This window comes from Cnephaeus nilssonii (assembly GCF_951640355.1).
Source record: "Cnephaeus nilssonii genome assembly, chromosome: 22".
NCBI classification, from domain to species: Eukaryota; Metazoa; Chordata; class Mammalia; order Chiroptera; family Vespertilionidae; genus Cnephaeus; species Cnephaeus nilssonii.
The window spans coordinates 18,384,152-18,404,649 of NC_137093.1; the positions used below are offsets into that span (position 1 = coordinate 18,384,152).

At 45.0% G+C, this 20,498-nt stretch overlaps 1 protein-coding gene across 4 annotated transcripts in view; it reads left to right on the forward strand.

The window, feature by feature from the left end:
• APLP2 (amyloid beta precursor like protein 2) overlaps positions 1 to 20,498 on the forward strand; it is a 58,570-nt gene that overhangs the window by 20,357 nt on the left and 17,715 nt on the right. For 2 of the 4 annotated variants that reach the window (XM_079762734.1, XM_079762735.1), the window contains exons 2-7: positions 6,683 to 6,856; positions 7,692 to 7,815; positions 14,797 to 14,909; positions 15,595 to 15,782; positions 16,154 to 16,368; positions 17,438 to 17,605. In XM_079762734.1, the coding sequence (XP_079618860.1) occupies positions 6,683 to 6,856; positions 7,692 to 7,815; positions 14,797 to 14,909; positions 15,595 to 15,782; positions 16,154 to 16,368; positions 17,438 to 17,605 (982 nt within the window). The remainder of the gene's footprint in view (positions 1 to 6,682; positions 6,857 to 7,691; positions 7,816 to 14,796; positions 14,910 to 15,594; positions 15,783 to 16,153; positions 16,369 to 17,437; positions 17,606 to 20,498) is intronic. The other 2 variants (XM_079762736.1, XM_079762737.1) reach the window with 1 other exon arrangement.

The window sequence follows — 20,498 nt, forward strand, 5'->3', positions numbered from 1 at the left end:
AGGTTAAGCCCAAGTTCACACCATTAAGATCATCTTATATTAATGCTCAAGCCTCCTGGCTTTTTGACCTCTGCTCAAAGTATGACAGATTGCTGCTTAGCTTTGGAATCATGCAGAATCTCATTCAAGGAAGCCTCTTTGTTTTCCAGCCGTGTTTCTTAGATATCAGGAGTTTTTGGAAAGTGGAATTCTGTCCGTTGTAATGTGAACCAAAGTCCAAAGTTAATATTGTAGGTGTCATTTATTGTAATATCTAAATTTTGGGTAATGCCGTATTTAGATTGTACACAAGTGATAGCTAAGATCAAGAGAGTGAGGAAATAACTTCCATGAGGTAGCATAGCTCAGTGGTCGGCAAACTGCGGCTCGCGAGCCACATGTGGCTCTTTGGCCCCTTGAGTGTGGCTCGTCCACAAAATACCATGGCTTGGGCGAGTCTATTTTGAAGAAGTGGCGTTAGAATAAGTTTAAGTTTAAAAAATTTGGCTCTCAAAAGAAATTTCCATCGTTGTACTGTTGATATTTGGCTCTGTTGACTAATCAGTTTGCTGACCACTGGCATAGCTGGTAAGTAGAGGGAATATCCCTTAAGAAGACTCACTTAGAGAAATAATTTGCATAGTGCTTTTTTTTAAAAATCACAACAGTGACTTAATAATCGAAAGCCAGACCGGATCCAGGAAGCTAGCAAGCCAGCAGCTCCCGGTGATTTTCCTTTAAATAAATAGGGCAGCATTAAAATATTCATGTAAACATTTGGCAACTGAATTCCCACAAAATGAAATGTGGAGTATTATTGCAGCCTGCTCTAGGCATGTTCCGTTTAATCTGTAAAAAAGCAATGTGCAGTCCTTTAACCCCATTTCATGCTCTCCTGGCTTTGGGGATGACTGGCCACGTAAGGATCTCACGTGTTTTTTCGTCCCTGGGTGCCCGTGGTTTAAGCCCCAGTTCTGTGCAATGGTAGCCACAGAGAATTAAATCCTTAGGAACCAGCCCCATGATAACCAGGCTCACATTTGAGTGCTTGCTCTGAGGTCAGCATCGTGCTTAGTGCATTATCTTCACTTAATCCCCACAGCAAGCCCGGGAGCAGTGTGTACATTAGCAGCCCTGTTGTACAGATAAAGCAGCACATGGCATACTTCTGAGATCAGGAGTGGGATGAGCAGGCGCCTGATGGTTGGACAGGGCACGTCCCTAGGGTCGCCCTACCTGTGGGAATCGGTTTTTTTAGGATTCCTATTTTACTATGGGACATTGGAAAGAAACAGGAGCCAGTAAAAAACTTTAGAATTTTAGGTCCATAAACACTGTTCTGCATCTTTTTTTTTTTTTAAATATAAAAGTACTGGATATGCTTTTCAATAACTTCTTTTATAAAAGACTTCCTGCTCATCCCAGAGACACATGCGTAAAGACAGACCTCACGTAAAGCTTGGTGCTTGGACCCTGACCAGTGTAATCCAGATGGACAATTTACCGGGGCCCTGTCAAAAGCCTGAGACCGTCTAAAACACTTCTGGTCTTGGCAGTGATACCTCATTTATGCTTTAATATTAGAGCTCTAACAAAAGCAGGGATTGTTTGTATAAATTACTGCCTATGAAAATCATACATAATAGCTGGTATATGTCAGTGGAAGGATATGACCTTTTATATTTGGAATTTTTCTCTCCTAACTCTAATTCACCAGCTTCTAATTAGAAGTTCAAATGTAAAAAGAGGTCAGTGATTTTCAACTGGTGTGATGAAAACTCACTTTTAAGAATAGGTTTTGCTTCGTTTGCTGGAAAATGCTTGATAAGAATCCAGTTATTTTATTCAATAGCGGGTTAAAGTGTTTGAAGCTTGGATCTTTTAATGGAAAGCTTCACTTTTGTACAGTTGATGAAGATACTTTAAAGGCTCCAAACTCTAGGCACCCCTTTGACAGTAACAAGAGTGGACTTTCTTATATCTTAGGCTCTGAGCAGAACTATAATTGTCCTCCCATTGGAGAGAAATAGGACTTAATGTTTGTACACATGGGATCTTACCACGTTAGAATATATGCTCATGTGTTCAGAATAAAACAGTATGTTTTTTTAGGTATTGTGCTTGCTCTGATTATACTTACTCTTTGTCCTTCTCTTTTGACAAATTGAATCCATGTAGTCATGATTGAAATTCAGGCAGGCAATGAACAGGATTAAAAAACCAAAACCAGTTTATTTTGAACTGATTTTAGAGTTTTTTTTTAAAAGTTGCAAAAATACTACAGAGAGTCCCCTATATCCTTAGCCCACCTCCCTTAATATTAACATCTGATATAACCACAGTGCAGCTATCAAAATGCGGGATTAACATTGGTACAGTGCTATTAACAGATTTACAGCCCTGAGTCCAATAACTCCTCCGGTTCTCCCATTAAGATCCTGTCCCTGTTTCAGGCTCCCCCTTTGCATTTACTTGTCATTTCTCCTTAGTCTTTTCCAGTCTGTAAGTCCCTCTGTCTTGCCCAACTCTCTTTCCTGTTGGTATTCTTAAGTGTCTTATTGCTGGTAAGGTTAATGTTGGTGCCTCCACTGTGAAGTAATTTCTTTCCCTTTTTGTAGTTAATAAATATTTTGGAGACCTATCTTCACACTATGGATTTTGAGTCATTTTAATGTACAAATCACTAGCATGCAGATAGTAAATAGATGTTGCAAAGGTGCTTACCATTGCTGTATTGCTCAGTATTTATAAGAACTAGAACTGAGTTAACTTGACTTTCCAGGGTGAAGCTTGGACACCTGAGAGGCTGGCATGCAGCACCTTCCTGTCCAAGGAGACATGATCACTCAATCATAGGATGGAACCCTCCTCTTTAGAAAGAAGCAGCTCTCTCCCCGGCAGGCACCCGCACAAACCCTAGAGCCAGATTAGGTTCTGGGGCAGTAGCTTCAGTGAGGGAGGAAGTAATGGGCTTGCTTATTTGCTTGGATTGGGAGCGCTGAACTGGTCCTGAGTGGCTTTGTGGAAGGAGGCGGGGCTTAGCTGGGGGTGTGGGGTGCAACTCTCCAGTGATGATTAAAGGGCTGGGGATAAGTTAGGTTCAGACTTAGAATTATTTATTGCTTTAAGCCATTTCAGGTTTTCAAGCAGGTTACCAGAAATACTTTTTATTTACCAAGTTGAATTTCTGTCCTTAAATAGCTAAACTCTCTATCCTGATCCAAATTAATACAATGGGATTTCTTATTAAGAATGAATTATTAAGTAAAATGGAAGCACTGGGCTAGGACAGCAATTGATGTAATTTGTTTTCAAAGCCTTCAAAGTGCCGCAGCGTGCATAGATCACAGGCACTGGCTTAAGTGCCAAAGCAGGGGCATTAATTTCCTTTCCGAGTGGAGTCCAGGTTCACAGGATGTCAGAACTGCTGACTTGGCAGTGACGTCCCATTTGTAACATGTTAGATTAGGAACCAGATTGATTTATACGTTGATGTAATGGATCAAGGCACAGTGTGCGCTTAAGAAAATGGAGAGCCCATTAAATAAGAGCATTTTCAAAGTGAAAAGTACAAACAAAAAAGATCCGATTATACTCTAGATAAGGTTGGGGTATGTTTGATTAGTTGATTTCTAGACATGGTCCACAGAGGCTTTTTATACCTTCTTGAGAGTCTCTTATGACCACAAGGATTAATCTTTCTGAACTCAAAAGTGAATCACTGCAGCGTATTAGCTGTCTGGAAGGGTTCCAGTTACTCTCCCTTTTCTTGGTGGTAACTGATGTGAGGGTGTCGCTGCTTAGCTGCCTCTTCCTGTTGCTTTAACCTCTGGTATTTTAGATTCTCTTTAGGGACGGGAATGCTGACCATCTCAGCACAGAGATCAAATGCACTTACCACTGCTGTATTGACCTCAGCGGTTGACCCGTACACTGAACATTTATGCAGTTGGAACCCTTGCGGTCTTTTCTCTAACAGCCATAATGAGTAACGCGTGGAACATAGTCTTCGGTGCCGATAAATAAATGGCTGCCTGCACAGTTCCCACCACTCCACAGCTGTGCCTTGGGTGACCTCACATAACTAACTGACCCTGTGTCTTACGTGTATTCATTTTTGGAATCTAAGAGGTAAATCCGCCCCCCCCCACACACACACACACACTCCCCACTTGAAAGATTGCACATCACACCCAGAACTCTATTTGTTTAATAGCTGTCTTTAATGTTAAAAATATACAAGGCCAGCCCTGGCCGGTGTGGCTCAGTTGATTGTTGTCCTGTGCACTGAGAGTTCCATTCCCAGTTCCCAGTTCCATTCCCAGTCAGGGCACATGCCCGGGTTGCGGGTTGCGGGCTGGATCCCCAGAGCGGGGCATGCAGGAGGCGGCCGATCGTAATCTAGGTTTCTAGCCATAATCCTTAGATACGGCTCCAAAAGAAGAAAGGCCACCACAAGAGGCATTTTGGTGCATGTCTTGAACTCATTGTGAGAATTAACACATTTGTGCATCCTTTTACCATTTAATAAACACCATTAGTGTTCTTTTAAATGTTTTTTGCTTTCTTTGGGGGAAGTAGGACTCAACACCAATCTGTAGCTTCACATGCAGTTATACTGAAGGCATAGGATCTTCCTTCTACTTTAATAAGTGACTATCATCACAGGGTTACAGTCGATTCTAGTTCATAAAGTTGCAAATTGTTCTCCTGATTGGATTTAATAGGTAGTTTTCAACCCAAAATGATGTAGGCAACATTTTACTTCAAATTCCCTTTGTCCCAGCTGTCCAACAGGTGTTTGTGCTTCCTTCTCTTGTACTAGTGGAGAACTGGCTAATTTTCATAAGTATCACAGCAAAAGGTGTAGGATGGTAAATTTGTCCTGGAAAAAATCATTAATGTATTTCAAAACCTAATGTAGGCTCCTGATGGGGAGGACCATTCATGTCTGTGTCGTCCATCAGCATAGATAAGTAAGAATTGCTTGGAAAGCACACATTTTCCATGTACTCAAGCCAGGTCTACCTTTCAGTTATAGAAAACCATTTTATGTTAATTTCTCTCTTTAAAAAGAACAGTAGAATAGCCCTGGCCAGGTAGCTCAGTTGGTTAGAGTCCCAATACACCAAAGTTGTGCGTTCAATTCTCGGTCAGGGCACATACAAGAATCAACCAGTGAATGCATAAATGAGTGGAACAACAAATCTCTCCCTTCCTTTCTCTCTCTGAAAAATATAGACCAATATAATCAAGCAATTTAACCCTACTCCCCCTTCCCAATCCAAGTTTTAACATTTTTTAAAAAGCTATTTAGTTTTTATGAAAGAACTTCCACTAGGAAAGACCACAGAACTCTACTGTGGATACAGCCATCAGTGTTGGCATATTTCTGGATGTTGGGATGCCTGTGCTTTTTCCTACTGCCAGAAACTTTGTAGGAGCTTTACTGTCCTCAGGCCTAGATGTTATTTCTCACTTGTAACTTATGCGTTGTTAATGGCTGTGATCTTTAATGGCTGTGATCTTTTGCAAAGAAGAGAAGCTAGCCAAAAAAAAAAAAAAAGACTTTCTGCAATAGTTGATTATTTTTAACTAACACAAGGTAAAACTGTTCATGAAATCCCTTTTAGTGTTCTGTTTGCATGAATGACACCATCACTTCTTAAGTAACACTAGCCAGATTTGTCATCTTCCTCTTCCTTATCCCCCTGGCTAATCTGTCACCAAGTCTTGCTTGTTTTGCTCTCTGTGATCTCTTGAATCTGTCTCTTCATCACCCTCCTTTAGCCCAAGCCATCATAGCTCACATTTGGACTGTGCAACTCCAGCTTCCTGAGCCATTGCCCTGCATATACTCTGGGTTCCTTTCAGTCTGTTCTTCACCCTCAGCCAGAGAAAGCATCAGAGCTGCATTTTGAACATACTAACTTTGTGCTTAAAACCTCTCCACACTTCCAGTGATAAAGACCAAAGTCCTTTCTTGGTCTACAGACTGTCCAGTCTGTCCCTGTATGCTCCCCTCCCACCTGTACCACTCTCCACTTCCTCTCACTTAAAGTGTTCTAAGCTCTGCTCTACTCAGGTGCCATTCTCTTCAGGAAGTTTTCCTGATCATCTCATCCGAGCCCAGGGCCGATTCCCTTTTTATATGCTTCTTCAATGCTGTGTTCTTTCCCTCCTTAGGATGTCTGGGCGTGTGATCACCCTTTTTGGGTGTATGCACTGCTGCTCTAGACGGCAAGCCCCGTGAGAGCGAGGGTCATAGCTCTGCTCACCCTGGTGTCCTAAGCACTTAGCTTGTTGATTTGCATAATAGTAGCTGCTCAGTAAAATTTGTGTAAGTGAATTGAATAAAATTACTGGAACTTTAGACATGTTATGCTTTTGTGGTTCGATATATTAAGGAACAGAAAGTAGATTGCTTTGTAATAGAGGAGACCGCAGTTATGTTATAGGTTCCCAGTCAGAAGTATCCAGATGGGGAGTGGGGGCTAAATTTCCCATTGATCTTTCACTCTGATCATGTACATCCAGAGGTCATTTTTATTCTGGGTTAGCTCCTGGGAAAGGGATTTGTTTATGACATAATAGTTACAGTGAAAATTTTTAAAAGATCGCTTCTACTGTCACAGACAACTGAATATGACTGCCTTGGTGTGGCCTTTTTGCAGTAAACGTGTCTTTTGCCCCCCTTTCGTAGGCTCTTGCAGCCAATGCTGGAACAGGATTTGCTGTCGCCGAGCCTCAGATTGCAATGTTTTGTGGAAAGTTAAATATGCACGTGAACATTCAGACTGGGGAATGGGAACCTGACCCATCCGGCACCAAGAGCTGCTTTGGAACAAAAGAAGAAGTTCTTCAGTACTGTCAGGAGGTAAGAGTGTTGCCAGAAACTTAAAACCGCTTTGTTTCTGGGTCAAATTTGAGCCTATTTGCCTTAGAAACGGATATTCTATCATTCTTTTCTTTTGACCGAAGACTAAGTGGCTAAAGACTGGGGCACCGGGCCTTGGTTTCTAAGCTGTGAGGCGACGAGACTTCTCGAAGGCTTTTGCCTTTGTGTGCTGTGAACCTCAGTGCTCTGAGGAAGGAATACTGCAGAAGGAACACTGTACAGTCTGCTTCTCTCGGCTTCCACTTGTCATAGGAAGACGCGAAGCAAACATGTCATGTGTGTGCTTGTGGTTTCCACTTGCTGTAAATGATCATCTCAAGTCTGATTCAACTTGGTTTTGGGTTAAAACTTGACCTAGAAAAGGATATGAGAGGTTTGAATGCACTTCTTACTTACCAAGACTGGTATATAGGGCCAGGGTCCAAGCATTGTTCTATAATTTTACTAACAGTCGCTTCCATGGACTTGCCTCTTAAATGTTTTAATTCATGAACTCAGCTACTTAGACATACCCTACAAGCATCCTTGATGTCTAACAGATTTATTGGGCTTAAAGCTTGCTGCTTTTGTATTAAAGATTCCTTTTTTTAAGAGAACACATTAGTAGTCAGAAATCTGCCTGTCCCAAGAAAGCTAATCGTTATAGTATCTTTTTACTTGAAGAGTTTATCTGGAGCCAGGGGCAACCAAGTGGAACTTTAGATTTACATAGGATAACAGTGACCCTGAGTAAACAGACATTCAGCCTTACTTGTGAGAGAATGTGCATTTATTATAGACCAGTCCACTCACTGAGTGTGCCTTTTCTGTGCAGATGTACCCAGAGCTACAGATCACCAATGTGATGGAGGCCAACCAGCCAGCCAGCGTGGACAACTGGTGCCGGCGGGACAAAAAGCAGTGCAAGAGCCACGTTGTGATTCCGTTCAAGTGTCTCGGTGAGTGTTCTGTAGACATCCCTGCGTGCTTCTCAGGAAGTGGGCTCCCTCGTTTTTAAGTTTCTCTTGACTCACAGTGTAATATCCACATGTTAAAAACCTGCAGGCTACACGAATTTATTATGGGACTTTCTCTTTTGAATATTTATTGCTTTCTGTGTCGATAATTGACTTGTCTTCGCTGGTCACTAACTCGCCCTCTCCCTTCGTGGGCATCCTGGTCTTTTAGGGAAGAACCTTTTCGGTGGCACTGAATGAGAGTGCTGCCCTCAGAGCGGCCCAGCTTCGCCTCCAGGGAGACTGTGAGGTGTTAGAGTCCTAGTAGTGCATGGGACTGAGCAGCCCATGGATCAGGGGTCCTCAAACTTTTTAAACAGGGGGCCAGTTCACTGTCCCTCAGACCGTTGGAGGGCCGGACTATAGTTTAAAAAAAAAAACTATGAACAAATTCCTATGTACACTGTACATATCTTATTTTGAAGTAAAAAAACAAAACGGCAAAAACACCCTCATGTGGCCCGCGGGTCGTAGTTTGAGGACGCCTGCCATGGATACAGCACTAATGTGGACATCCGGGGTAGTTCTGTAGATGTACATACTTTTAGCCATGAAGTTAACTTTTTCCCTTCCCTCCCTTCTTTAAAACCTTTCCTCAAATGGAATATATTGCTTTTCTCATTCTCACATGTAGCAAAATAACAGGAAGGGTCAGCATCTGAATAACAGTATTTAAAATACGTAGCAATTGCTTTGTTTTAAATACACAGTAGGGGGAGGAGGGACACTGCCTGTGCTCAACACCATTTCCTCATGCAGTAGTGTGAGACTTGGAAAAAATTTTGTGATACGGTTTAAGGATGTTCTTCCATTCCATTTGGCTCCAAGAAATCTCTGGGTATGAGGTTTCATTCATTCTCTATAAAATTCTCACACTAGTATTCTTGACTATTTGTAGATAGTACTTGGAATCATTTCTGCCTTTTGCATCCTTACCCCTAAAGACCTTGCAGTCTGGTCTTTGCCCTCCTGTATGTTCTATGTCCCTTGATGGCTCCACGACCCATCCAGAACTCTGAGCTTCAGATCTGGGAGACCTTTGTCTGTACATCCAGTCAGTTTTCAGGCCAGTCTGATTCTCGCCTCTGGAGTATGGCTTATGTCCATGTTTAAGTGCACCGAGGCGCTCCAGGACATTGTAGCAGACTCACAGCGGCATTGTGGGATGTTTGGGTTTTCAGGGGAAACATCTGTCCGACATCCCGTGAACTACTAGCTGGGAGTAGTCACAGTTTCAACACCTGACCATTCTATTCCTTTCTGTGACCTCATCTTTGTGGCTCCTGTGATACAAGGCCAGCATCACACAGAATCACTGTGGAAGAAAGAAGGGTGGATGTGGTCGATCGATTCCAATGTTGGAAGAGTTGTGTAGGCCCAGCAGGCCCTAAGGTGTTAGCACACAAGTACTTGTTGGCCTAACCACTTGGCTTTGGGGCATTCTTTTGCCCTAGGGGTGCTGTGACTTGAAAGTTTGGGAACCTCTGGCTTATATCCTTCTCCATCTGACTCCCCTGCTCAGTTCCGCTTTCCCTCATTTCCTTCCTAGGCTAGGCTGTGACAACAGCCTCCATGCCTGTCCCTCGGGTCTGTTGTCAGTGTGTTGCCTTCTGATCTAAAGTGAAGATTGAATTGTCTCTTCTGCACATAAAACCCTTTAGTAGCCCTTCTTCACTTAAAAAGTCATCTTTAATTAAGCTCCTTAGCATGGGTTGAAACTCCACAAAGTGGTCCTTGCTTAACTCTACTTTTCTACAACGCCCCACGTCCCCTTTTGTGCTTCAGACTCTTCATCAACATGGACATCTCATGGCTCCTGGCCACTTACCATCCACCCAGCTCTCATAGTTTGGAATGATTTTCCTCTATTTAACCCTACTTGGGAAGTTCTCCCTTTAAGACTTATCTCCGGGGATGCTTTCTTTAACGGAACCACTTTTATTTTCTATCCGGATAACCATATCTGAAGTTCTCCATGTTGTTGCCATTACACCTGTCACACTGTACAATCAATGGTTTCTGTGTATTGCATCTTCCTCCAATCTTGTTGTAAACTCCTTGAAAACACTGACCCTGCTTTAATTATTTTGTCCCCTTAGCACCATGCAGTGCCTAGAACATAGGATACACTCTTTATAATGACAAGACCTCTACCATAGCCAGTACACAACAACAAAAATTTGTTTTACTGCATTTATTTTCAAATGCTATCATTTGAATTTATCAGTGTGTCATAGAACCAATGAAATGATAATGTCATTAATTAAATGCATAAAGACAGTTTGACCATAAACCATTTAATACCTTCTTTGTATTGTCACACATAAAGCATTGTACTGTACAGTCTTCAATGTTATTTATTCAGACAGTTATTCATGTTTACACCAGCATGCATTTGGACAACTTTTTAAGTAAGTAGAGCTACCCCTTTTTATTTTTGAATGAATACAGTTGCCTGAGCCTAAGTTAGTGAAGGACCAGTCACTGAAGTTTAGGGAGGTAGTAGGAAAGACATACTGACTCTTCCTTGTTGTCATTTAAGAAGTAATAGATTTTAATGTCTTTCCACTCTCGAACCCAACCTCCCCTTAGAGTACCCAGATAGAACTGCCGTTGGTTAGTAATCAGCACGACCTTCTCCTTACCATTTATTTCATTATGGACTCATTGTCCAGATTTGGCCAGTGGGAGCCCCTTCATGCTGGTTCCTTTTTGTTGTTAATCCTCACCGGAGGAGATATATATGTATTTTTCCCCCCATTGATTTTTTTAGAGAGAGTGGGAGGGATGGAGAGACAAAGAGAGAGACATTTATGTGAGAAAGACCCATCTATTGGTGCCTTCTGCACCTGCCCTGCAATCAAGGTATGTGCCCTTGACTGGAATCTGACCTGGGACCCTTCAGTCTGCAGGCCGACACTCTATCCACTGAGCCAAACTTGTTAGGGGCTTCATGTATCTTTTAAGGTTCCCGTGTCTTTTTACATGTCCCTGTCATTCTTTGAAAGCTTCCTTTCTGGCACCAAAAGATGCTCTAGGCTCATCCTATATTTTCCCTACCTCACCCCTGGATTCAGCCATTTCTGCAAGAAGCCCTGATTTTATTAGTGGGGAAAATATTTAGACACCAAGATCTGGGCATTAGGTGTTCTTACTGCTATTACAGTGTTACTGCTTCTAGGCCCACTCAGGGGACAGAGCTAAGAAATATGTATATATACATTACATGCACACACAAATCTATTTTCTAGATCTATGTGCATATGTTAACAGTGAGCTCATACTGATACCTACAATTCCATTATCTTCACTATATTTTAAAATTTTCTCAATATCCCCTGTAAATAAGTCTCTCTACTTTTTAAGTATAGGTTTGTTGAGATATAATGGTTTAATGGTGTGTAGTATATTCACTGAGTTATGCAACCATACTCAATTCTTTTAACATACAAACTGTACTGAAAATTAATGCAGTAAAAAGTGAGAGTCTTGTGTATTTTATTCACCAGGAGTAACCACAGTGAGTCCTTTTATACCTATTAAGGTAAATAAATACCACATATTGACATAAAGAGATGGTAGTGTGGTTAGCTTCAGCTCTGAAATCCCCTTTAAATATTGCTGCCTAGCTAACCCAAATCATAGGCAAGCCAGAGGGGTGGGGAGATGGGGACTGGGGAAAATAGGATGTACTTGTATTGGTTGGGAGCCTCTATTAATTGGTTTGGATGTTCCAGGGGTCTTATCTATGTACTCAGGTAGTATTTTTGTTGTTTTTGCAAGGTTGAGGGGAAGGATGTGTCTTGATTAGGATGCCTGAAAGCAGTTTGAGGATGAATTTTGGTTGCTGGCAATGTTTGCATCACATCTGAGGTCACACTATCTGTAGACATCTGTGTCCAGTCATTCAACTCTGCTCTCTTCTGAGAACATGTTTAATTACCCACCAATGTGATTCTCTTAACTAATACTTAGTATATTTGGTGAGAAGTTACAGATCAGTCTCCTCAAAATGAACATTTTATTTCCCGTTACTACTAATTGCCTCCTGCTTATCTATAAAAATGTATCTAAATAAATCGGATGATCCGAGTAGGACCCAGTTGGTGATGTGCTGGTATTTGTGGGAAGGAGTTAGTCATCTTTGACATTTATATATAGACTGGCTCCGGTACTAAAAGAAGCAAGCTTTGCAAGCCCAGGGCAGTTTTGCATTTGGTTATTTTGGAAGGAGATGAGCACAGGGGTTTGCTGTGATGTGAAGCCTCCTGGAGGAAGTTGCACAATCAGGCTTTGAGATGCAGTCCTCAGCAGCTGCGCCTTCGTGACTCAGAGCCGCTCACTCGTCCATTGCAGGCATCTGTTTGCAAGTCACCTTCTACCTTGGAATTCACCATAGGCCATCAGCAGTTCACCCTGTTCCAGTATGAACGCTTCTGCAAGGTGTATGTTTCTGCTCCAGACAATTATTCTAGGTCTTTTAAGTTCTCACAGCCCTATTCACCTCAGAGACATGGTCTAGGGAAGGCCACTCGAGCTCACAAAAACTTGCCTTGGGTGGTCAGGTTGTGGGTTTGCAAATTGATGCAGCCACTATGGAAAACAGTACAGGGCCTCCTCGAAAAATTAAAAATAGAACTCCTTATGACCCAGCAATTCCACTTCTGGATATTTATATAAAGAAATGCAAAAATCTAATTTGAATAGACAGATACACCCCTATGTTCATTGCAGCATTCTTTACAATAGCTGGGATATGGAAACAACCTAAGTGCCGGTTGATAGACAGTTGGCCTTCCCTAGACGATGAAGGGTGAACTGCTGATGGCCTATTACTCAGCCATAAAAAAGAATGAAGTCTTAACCATTTGTGGCAACATGGATGGGCCTAGAGGGTATTATGTTCAATGACATAAATCAAACAGAGAAAGACAAATACCATATGATTTCACTTAACTGGAATTTAAAGAGCAAAATTAATGAATAAACAAAATAGAAACAGACGCATAGATATAGAGGTCAGACTGATGGTTGACAGAGGGAATGAGGGGTAGTGGGACCTGGGTGGAAAAGATAAAAGGATTAACAAGTACAAATTGGTAGTTACAAAATAGTAACAGGGATATAAAGTACAGCATAGGAAATACAGTCAGTAATACTGTAGTAATTGTATGGTGCCAGATGGTACTTGAAATATGGGGGAAACCACTTTGTAAAGTATATGATTGTCTAACCACTAGGCTGTACACCTGAAACTAATGCAAAATAATATTGACTGTAAGCTGTAATTGGAAAATTAAAATAATAAATCAATAAAATTAGGGATACTTTATTTTACAGTTAAGCATGGAGTTAATTATTAAATTTCTGGCGTGGCTCAGTGGTTGAGCATCAACCTATGAACTAGGTCACGGTTCAATTCCAGGACAGGACACATGACCGGGTTGCCGGCTTGATCCCCAGTGTGGGGCGTGTAAGAGGCAGCCAGTCAGTCAATGATTCTCTCTCATCAGTGATGTCTCTGTCTCTCTTACCCCTTGCTTCCTCTCTAAAATTGATCAGTCAATAAAATAAGAGAGTTTTTATTTTCAGCTTTATTCTGAAATGTTTCATGCATACTGAAAAGACAAAACAATATGGCCATCCATGCACTCACCATCCTGCTTTAAGTTCAACATTTTGCCATGTTTGCTACAGCTCTCCCTCCTTCCACATAGACCCTGTGGGAGCACATCAGTGATGCATGAGAATCGCCTGGGATGCTTGCTCAATGCAGAGTAGTGCATCCCACCTTAGACCTACTGAATCAGAATTTCTGGGTGATAATCTGGTGACATATATATAAGCTGTTAGCTTTTTATTATGGAAATTACAAATATATGTAGACACAGAGAAAACAGTGCCCTTAACCCTCATGTCCCTGTTGCCCAAGTGTGTAGCCATCATTAATTCATGAGCCACTCTGACTTCATCGATGGCCCCACTCCCACCTTCCCCCAATTACCTGGAAACAAATCACAGATTTGTTTTCTAAACAGCTATGTGTATTTTTTTTCCCAGCTCATTAGGTATGTGTGTGTGCATATCACATACTTGTTGTTGTTGTTAAAATGAAAGGAAGTTTGAGACATCATGATAGTTCACCCTAAAATTAAAAGTCCAGGTCATTTGTTTGATGGAAATTCAAACAGATTTGGATTTGAATTTCATTATGATTAGATTGAAATGACATATTTTGGCAGAAAGACTGTGTAGGTAGTATGTTCTTCTTTAGGACATCGCCAGTTTGTCTGTGATTGGCAATGTTAAACAGGTCACCTAGTCAAGGTAGTGTCTTCCAGAGTTTTCTCTTGCCAGGACCCTGTTCCCCTTGTAATTAGCTCTCCATTGATGATTCTTACGTGAATAAGTTCATTGCAATGGTGGCTAGTCTCAGAGCTATGTGTCTTTAGGTCCACAAAGGGCTAACCTAAGAATTACCTGTACTTGAGGAGAACATCCAGTCTTAGTTTCTTGGACATTTTGTTATCAAAACCAATAATAGGCAGAAATGTGGACGTAAGAGGCCAAGAATATTGTTTATGTGAAATCTGGGGGGCAGAACCTGTGTGTGTGTGTGTGTGTGTGTGTGTCTGTCTGAGGACATGGAAGGGGACCTTATTCCTATTCGCCTCTTGTGCTGTGCAGCCTGCACCGGGACTGGAGGGCGTGGAGTCGGGGAGAGAGGCAGTCCTGTCCTTAGTGGCTAACGGCATGTCGAGCTCTTGTGGCTGCTTGCTTGGAGGTGTCACATTCAGTGGGCCTTTGAGGGTGAAAGATACTACACCGTCCGCATCTGACTATGTGATTAAGAATCTGCAGTGAGGGCTGTTTTCCCCTTGAATTAAGCTCAGGTTTGCTTCTGACAGAGCTTCTCTTTTCCAGTGGGTGAGTTTGTGAGTGACGTTCTGCTGGTTCCAGAGAAGTGCCAGTTTTTCCACAAGGAGCGGATGGATGTGTGCGAGAACCACCAGCACTGGCACACTCTGGTCAAAGAGGTAAAGGGCGGATGGCAAAGCCACCCTGGTTTCAAATTAATTTCCTTTTCTCCCTTCAAAGTTAGCAATGACTGTACCTTCTAAATTAAAAATATTGGGAGAAGGGTTGGTATTTTTACAGGGAAGTTCGGTGCTGACAATCCAGACCCTAAAGTTACGGATATTAAAAAAGCCGTGAAGCGAGGATGTGCTCAGCCGGGCTCCTGAGAAGGCCCTCTGAGCCCTAAGGCCTTCGGGGGGAAATGGCCAATTATGGAAGGGCGGTGCCCGCTCACATGCTGACAGGATTGGATGTCACTTCCTTCTTCTGGTGGAGAAACCCCTTCTTAGCTTGTCTTCTGTAGTTAAGTTGGTTCTCCCGTCGCTTGTTTTCCTCTGGTCAGATTCTGAAGGAGTGCCCTCCCTCCCCAGGGACGAGTGTAAATTCACGTGGACGACCTCTATCTGCTTGATAATTACCAGAAAGAACTCCCTTCCCTTTTTGTCCAACTTCGGGCTTTCATTGTTTATGGTCCAGATGTTTCCCTAGTGCAAGTTAAGCAAAACGTGTCCTACTACCAGCACACTTTTTGACAGAACATCTCTGTGGCCAGGAGGGGAAGCATCACAGAGCGATTTGATAGGTTTCTCTCGGCCCAAGCTCGGGTCCGGTGTGTTCTGATGTCGGCCTGCGGGTCTCTTTCAGGCCTGTCTGACCCAGGGGATGACCTTGTACAGCTACGGCATGCTGCTGCCCTGCGGGGTCGACCAGTTCCACGGCACCGAGTACGTGTGCTGCCCTCAGACCAAGGCCGTGGAGTCGGCTGTGTCAAAGGAAGATGAGGACGAGGAAGGAGAGGAAGAGGAGGAGGAAGACTATGACGTTTATAAAAGGTGAGCTCTTGTCCCGAGCCTGGGAATGGTTTTGCCGGGGGCCGTGGGCTGCTGGGTGAAGGGGGCATTGCCTTGGTCCTGCTGGGCGGAGCCAGCCGGCGTTTCACGGCAGCTGGAGCCGGTCCCGGGAGGGCTGGAGGCTGCCAGCCTTACGTTACGCTGGGCCGCACTGCTTTCCACCGGCCCATGTGGTCCCTGCTCCCCGGCTCTTCCCTTTTGCTGGCAGCCCCAGCTGAGGCCTTCACGGCCGAGTCCAGGGCACGCTGAGCTGATTTCCTGTCTCTGTTTGTGTTCCAGAACGGGGGGCAGACTCATTGTTGTGCTGTGCGTCGGAATTGGCATTAACCTTCCTCTTTTGCTGTGGCCCTTAGTGAATTTCCTACCGAAGCGGATTTGGAAGACTTCACCGAGGCAGCTGCGGATGAGGATGGCGAGGACGAGGACGAGGACGAGGAGGAGGAAGTGGTGGAAGACCGAGACTACTACTATGACACCTTTAAAGGGGACGACTACAACGAAGAGACCCCGACGGCGCCCAGCAGCGACGGGGCCATCGCGGCCAAGGAAATGCCTCATGATGTTAAAGGTAACGCCATGGGAGCAGAGGCAGTAGCATCCCTCCGGGAATTGCTTGCTTAGGATGTTGTGGTGCATTCACCGCAGGTGAGTTACAGGAGCGGCGGGGCTTCTGTGCCGGAGGAGGCCAGCTCCTCGGGGTGCTGGTGGTGCCAGCTTCGTGGCGGCTGGGTCGCGGCAGGGCCTGCCATGGACACACCCAGGGAGAGTGCAGAATGAGTCAGGGGACTGTTCTCTGCATTGCAAGGACTTAACTGGAGAATAAGAGACAACATGGTCTCTCCTGAGGGGGACCCCCCCCCCCCCCCATACTGCTAAAGCCCTGACCCTGTGGAATGGAAATCACTTCCTTGGTTCTTCTCTTCCTGAGTGGGTTCCCGTGGGTAGGCCGCCCTGTTTACCATTGGAAAGCTGTTTGCAACTGGGAGGGTGGAATTGAATGACCTCCTGGGAAGGGATCGGGACCAGCAGTGTTTTCATCTTGCCAGTTTAAAAAAATAACCACAAGGCTGTGACGGTTCTAGAACCATTCCCACACAACGTCCTGCTGCTTGTGGATCTGAAACCAATGAAGATCTGAAGAATTATTTAGGACCCAACTAGGGGGAGTTATTTAGAGTCTAGAAATTGACTCACCTTGGAGACCATAAAAGCGTGCACTCGTCCTTTTTAGATGCTTGAGTAGTGCTTCCACCATCACCAGTCACAGCCCATCCACCTGCGTTCCCTGTAGGCCTTGACCTATCACGATAGGCAAACCAGGCAAATATCGCCACCGCCCAGCTCAGCAGGGTGGCCTCACGGAGCTATGATGTAGAGAATTCCTCTGCCAACCTGTACATCTAGCCTGAAGACAGCACAAAACACTGTCAGTTCCTCAACGTATTGCCTTCGAGTGGAAGCGACTGGCTTGAGCTGGTGAGCCAGTTAGCCGAGCGCTGAGGGCTTGTCCAGCCCTCGCCTCCTGATGTTGAGTGTCCCCGGGCCTTCCTCGCCCGGCCCAGCCCTGCGTTCTGTAGGTTGTGACGCGTCTGCAGCTGCCACCTCTGTCCCGCTGACATCTGACCATTTTCACACAGCTGTCTGCTCCCAGGAGGCGATGACGGGGCCCTGCCGGGCCGTGATGCCCCGTTGGTACTTCGACCTCTCCAAGGGAAAGTGCGTGCGCTTTATATATGGCGGCTGCGGAGGCAACAGGAACAATTTTGAGTCTGAGGATTATTGTATGGCTGTGTGTAAAGCGATGAGTAAGTCCGCCACGCTGGCTCTGTGCAGCAGACTGTCCTGTCCGGCGTTTGTCTTTCCCGGCTGTCCACGTGACTGCATCTGTTAGTGCTCCCTGCCCCTCGGGTGTTCGCTGTTGGTCGTGTTTCCCTCATCTTGTGCTTTCTAGATCTAGCCTTGCTTCTCTGTGGGCAGCTGTAATAAGCTCAGTTCTCCGTGTCCTGTGCTCACCGTGGGTATGCTGGTGGTGGTGGTGTGGTGGTGGTGGTGATGGTGTGTTCCCTCCCTGGCACTGCGGGGGCGCCCAGGCCTTGCTCTCAGCCCTCTGTTAGTCTGCTGGCTCCCTGGGCGCTGTGCGTTGGCTCGGAAGGCAGCCCTGCCCTGGTTGTCTCTAGTTGAAAGGCACAAAAGGGTAAGCAGGGCGGCCAGGAGTTCTGCATCTGATCTCTCCAGGCTTTGCCTCTCATCCTTGACTTTGAACTACCCTGTCACCGACCCTGTGATGCCTGCTCTCCAAAGCAGTGACGATGGGGATGCTTTGGGAGTCCGGAAAATTGAACTCTCTCGCTTTTACGTCTCTAGGGAGAGAGCTTTGCAGCCAGGAGGTGGCAGCTGTTTCTCTGTATTCGGCAGCCCTGGGTTGTGCAGAGATTTGGGAGGAGTGAAGGACTTTAGTTTATGTGTCCTGAGCTCCCAAGGAAACTCAGCGGCTCAGTTGAGTTGGGTTTACTAAGGTAGGAAAAGTTTTGCTTTTCTCCATGGTTACCCCTTTTCCTGTTTTAAGACCCTCTTTCTCTTCCTTTGCAGTACTAACCCTGTGTTTGGAAAATCCTCAGGCCAAGTTCCTATTCTGGATTTTATTAGAATGATGATTCCTGGGATTTGGCTGTAGCTTCTGATGGTTTTCATTCAGATGCCTTCATGGTCCCTCTTCCCCCACTACCTACCCCCCCAAAAAAGATGTCTAAAATCCTAATATAACATGGTATACTTACAGTGCTTCCACTCCAGCTGCTGCCCTGTGGAAAGGCTGTTTTTATTTGATACACTTGAAAAGATGAAAAAAATATGAATCCTTAGGGAACTTTGGCAGAAAGATTTTTATTCAAGAAAGATGTAGAGATAGAAATAGATCTTTTCAGCTCTGTGGAACTACTTAAAGTAAGAGGCAACAAAAACATTGGTTGAAGCCTGAGGAATTGGAGTTAGGATGAGATTTTACTGAATATGCAGATGGTGATCTTTTCCCAGAGGATCAGAGAGGTGGTGCCTTAAGACACGATGGCATTTTGGCAGCTCTTCAGAGCATTAACAAAGTCTGCCAAATTGTGGTTTCCGGTTACGTATGGTAGGGGAGACTTGCCAAGGGGCTGCATGTGTTCGTGGGCTTTTGGGGCCCCTGGCTGGAGTGCCTGGATGGCCCAGGAGCATCGCTATTCCCATAGTCAAGGTTGTGTCCCTCCTCGAAGGGGATTGAGATGGGCCGATGAGCTGGTGGTTTTCACAGGGACAGGGGGCGTGGTGCTGGGTGGGAGCCCACCGTGTCTGCAGAACCAAACCTCTAGGCCCACTGCCCCCTTGCCCTGTAGTTTCCAGAGGGTGGGGGCAGCTTACGCTTGGTATTACCTTCATCCAGCCCAGTGACGTGAACAAAGCTCTGTCTCTAACACACAGTGCTTTGAAATTCTCCCATCTGGACTTTTGAGTATCCTGGGGAATGTGGTCTCTGAAGCCATACGTTAGTTAATTTAGTTCATTTGAAAATTGGCCGCTGTAGCTTTTAGGTTTAGTAACTAAAATGAGGGAAATAGAAGATGCTCTGATGGAAAGCTGGAGTGGCTGATGCATTTGTAGTTACATCTGTCAGTTACACCTTTGTTTTCAAGTTCTGCTGAACTTAGGCAATTCTGGAAGTTAGGTGGATTTGTTTGAATTAAAGGTTGTTGAATTGGGCTTTTACTACCCGCTTGGCTCTCACATGATGTCATGATGCAGCTGCAGGTTGTGCAGCAGGCTGCGTGTCGGTCCTGTGTCAGTCCTCCCTAGCCTGGGCCGTCTCGGGAATTGGGCGAGCAAGAGTTGCCATGAGTATTCCTTGAGAGGCTGGCTGAGGAACCCGTCCTCCCAGTCCTTTCCTTAGGAGAGGAAGCTCCCTGGTGCAGCATTGCCTCGCCGGGGCCACTAGGAGTCTGCTGGACTGGCAGGGAGGGGTGGTGGCCTGTTAGGGCCAATGAATGCCCTGGGTGTCTTCACACCGGGCAGTCCTTGTCGAAGAGCAGCTCTGTCCTGTCACATACAGCAACTTAGCTCTACCTGTCATCTCTGCGATCGGGGGTTCAATACTGGTGAACACTGAGACACCAGCTAGAGCAGTTGGGCTTTCCCAGTGTGCAAAGAACATTCAGTTGAGTTAGTTCCCCAAAGTAGGTTCCCACCTAAAATAGCAAGAAGAAAGGAGCCCTGACCCCCTCAAGTTCCCTTCAAAATAGAGTGTGGAAGCACTCGGCTGGTCTCACTTCAGCCCTCGTCTCTGGTCAGATGCCATCGGTGACAGCAGTAAGGCAGTGACTTTTTAGGTTTTAACCTTTTGCACTCGGATGTCGAGTGTGACTCGACACGGTTAGCATTGGTAGCAGCTCGATGAAAAAAGCAAGCGAGTGCAAAGGGTTAAGATTTCAAGAACCGAGGGACAGTTAGAAGAAGCGATTTCCTTTTCTGCCCCTGAAGTCCTCAGTAAATGCCTGGCTGGCACCGTAGTTGCCAGGGTACCTGGACTGGCCCGGTGGGTGAATCTCGTGTAAGGCGCAGCCTAACCGCCGGGTCCTGGCAGACAAGGACGCCCCATCCTTGGAGATAGGAGCTTGGCAGACAGGACGCCCCATCCTTGGAGATAGGAGCTTGGCAGACAGGAGCGCC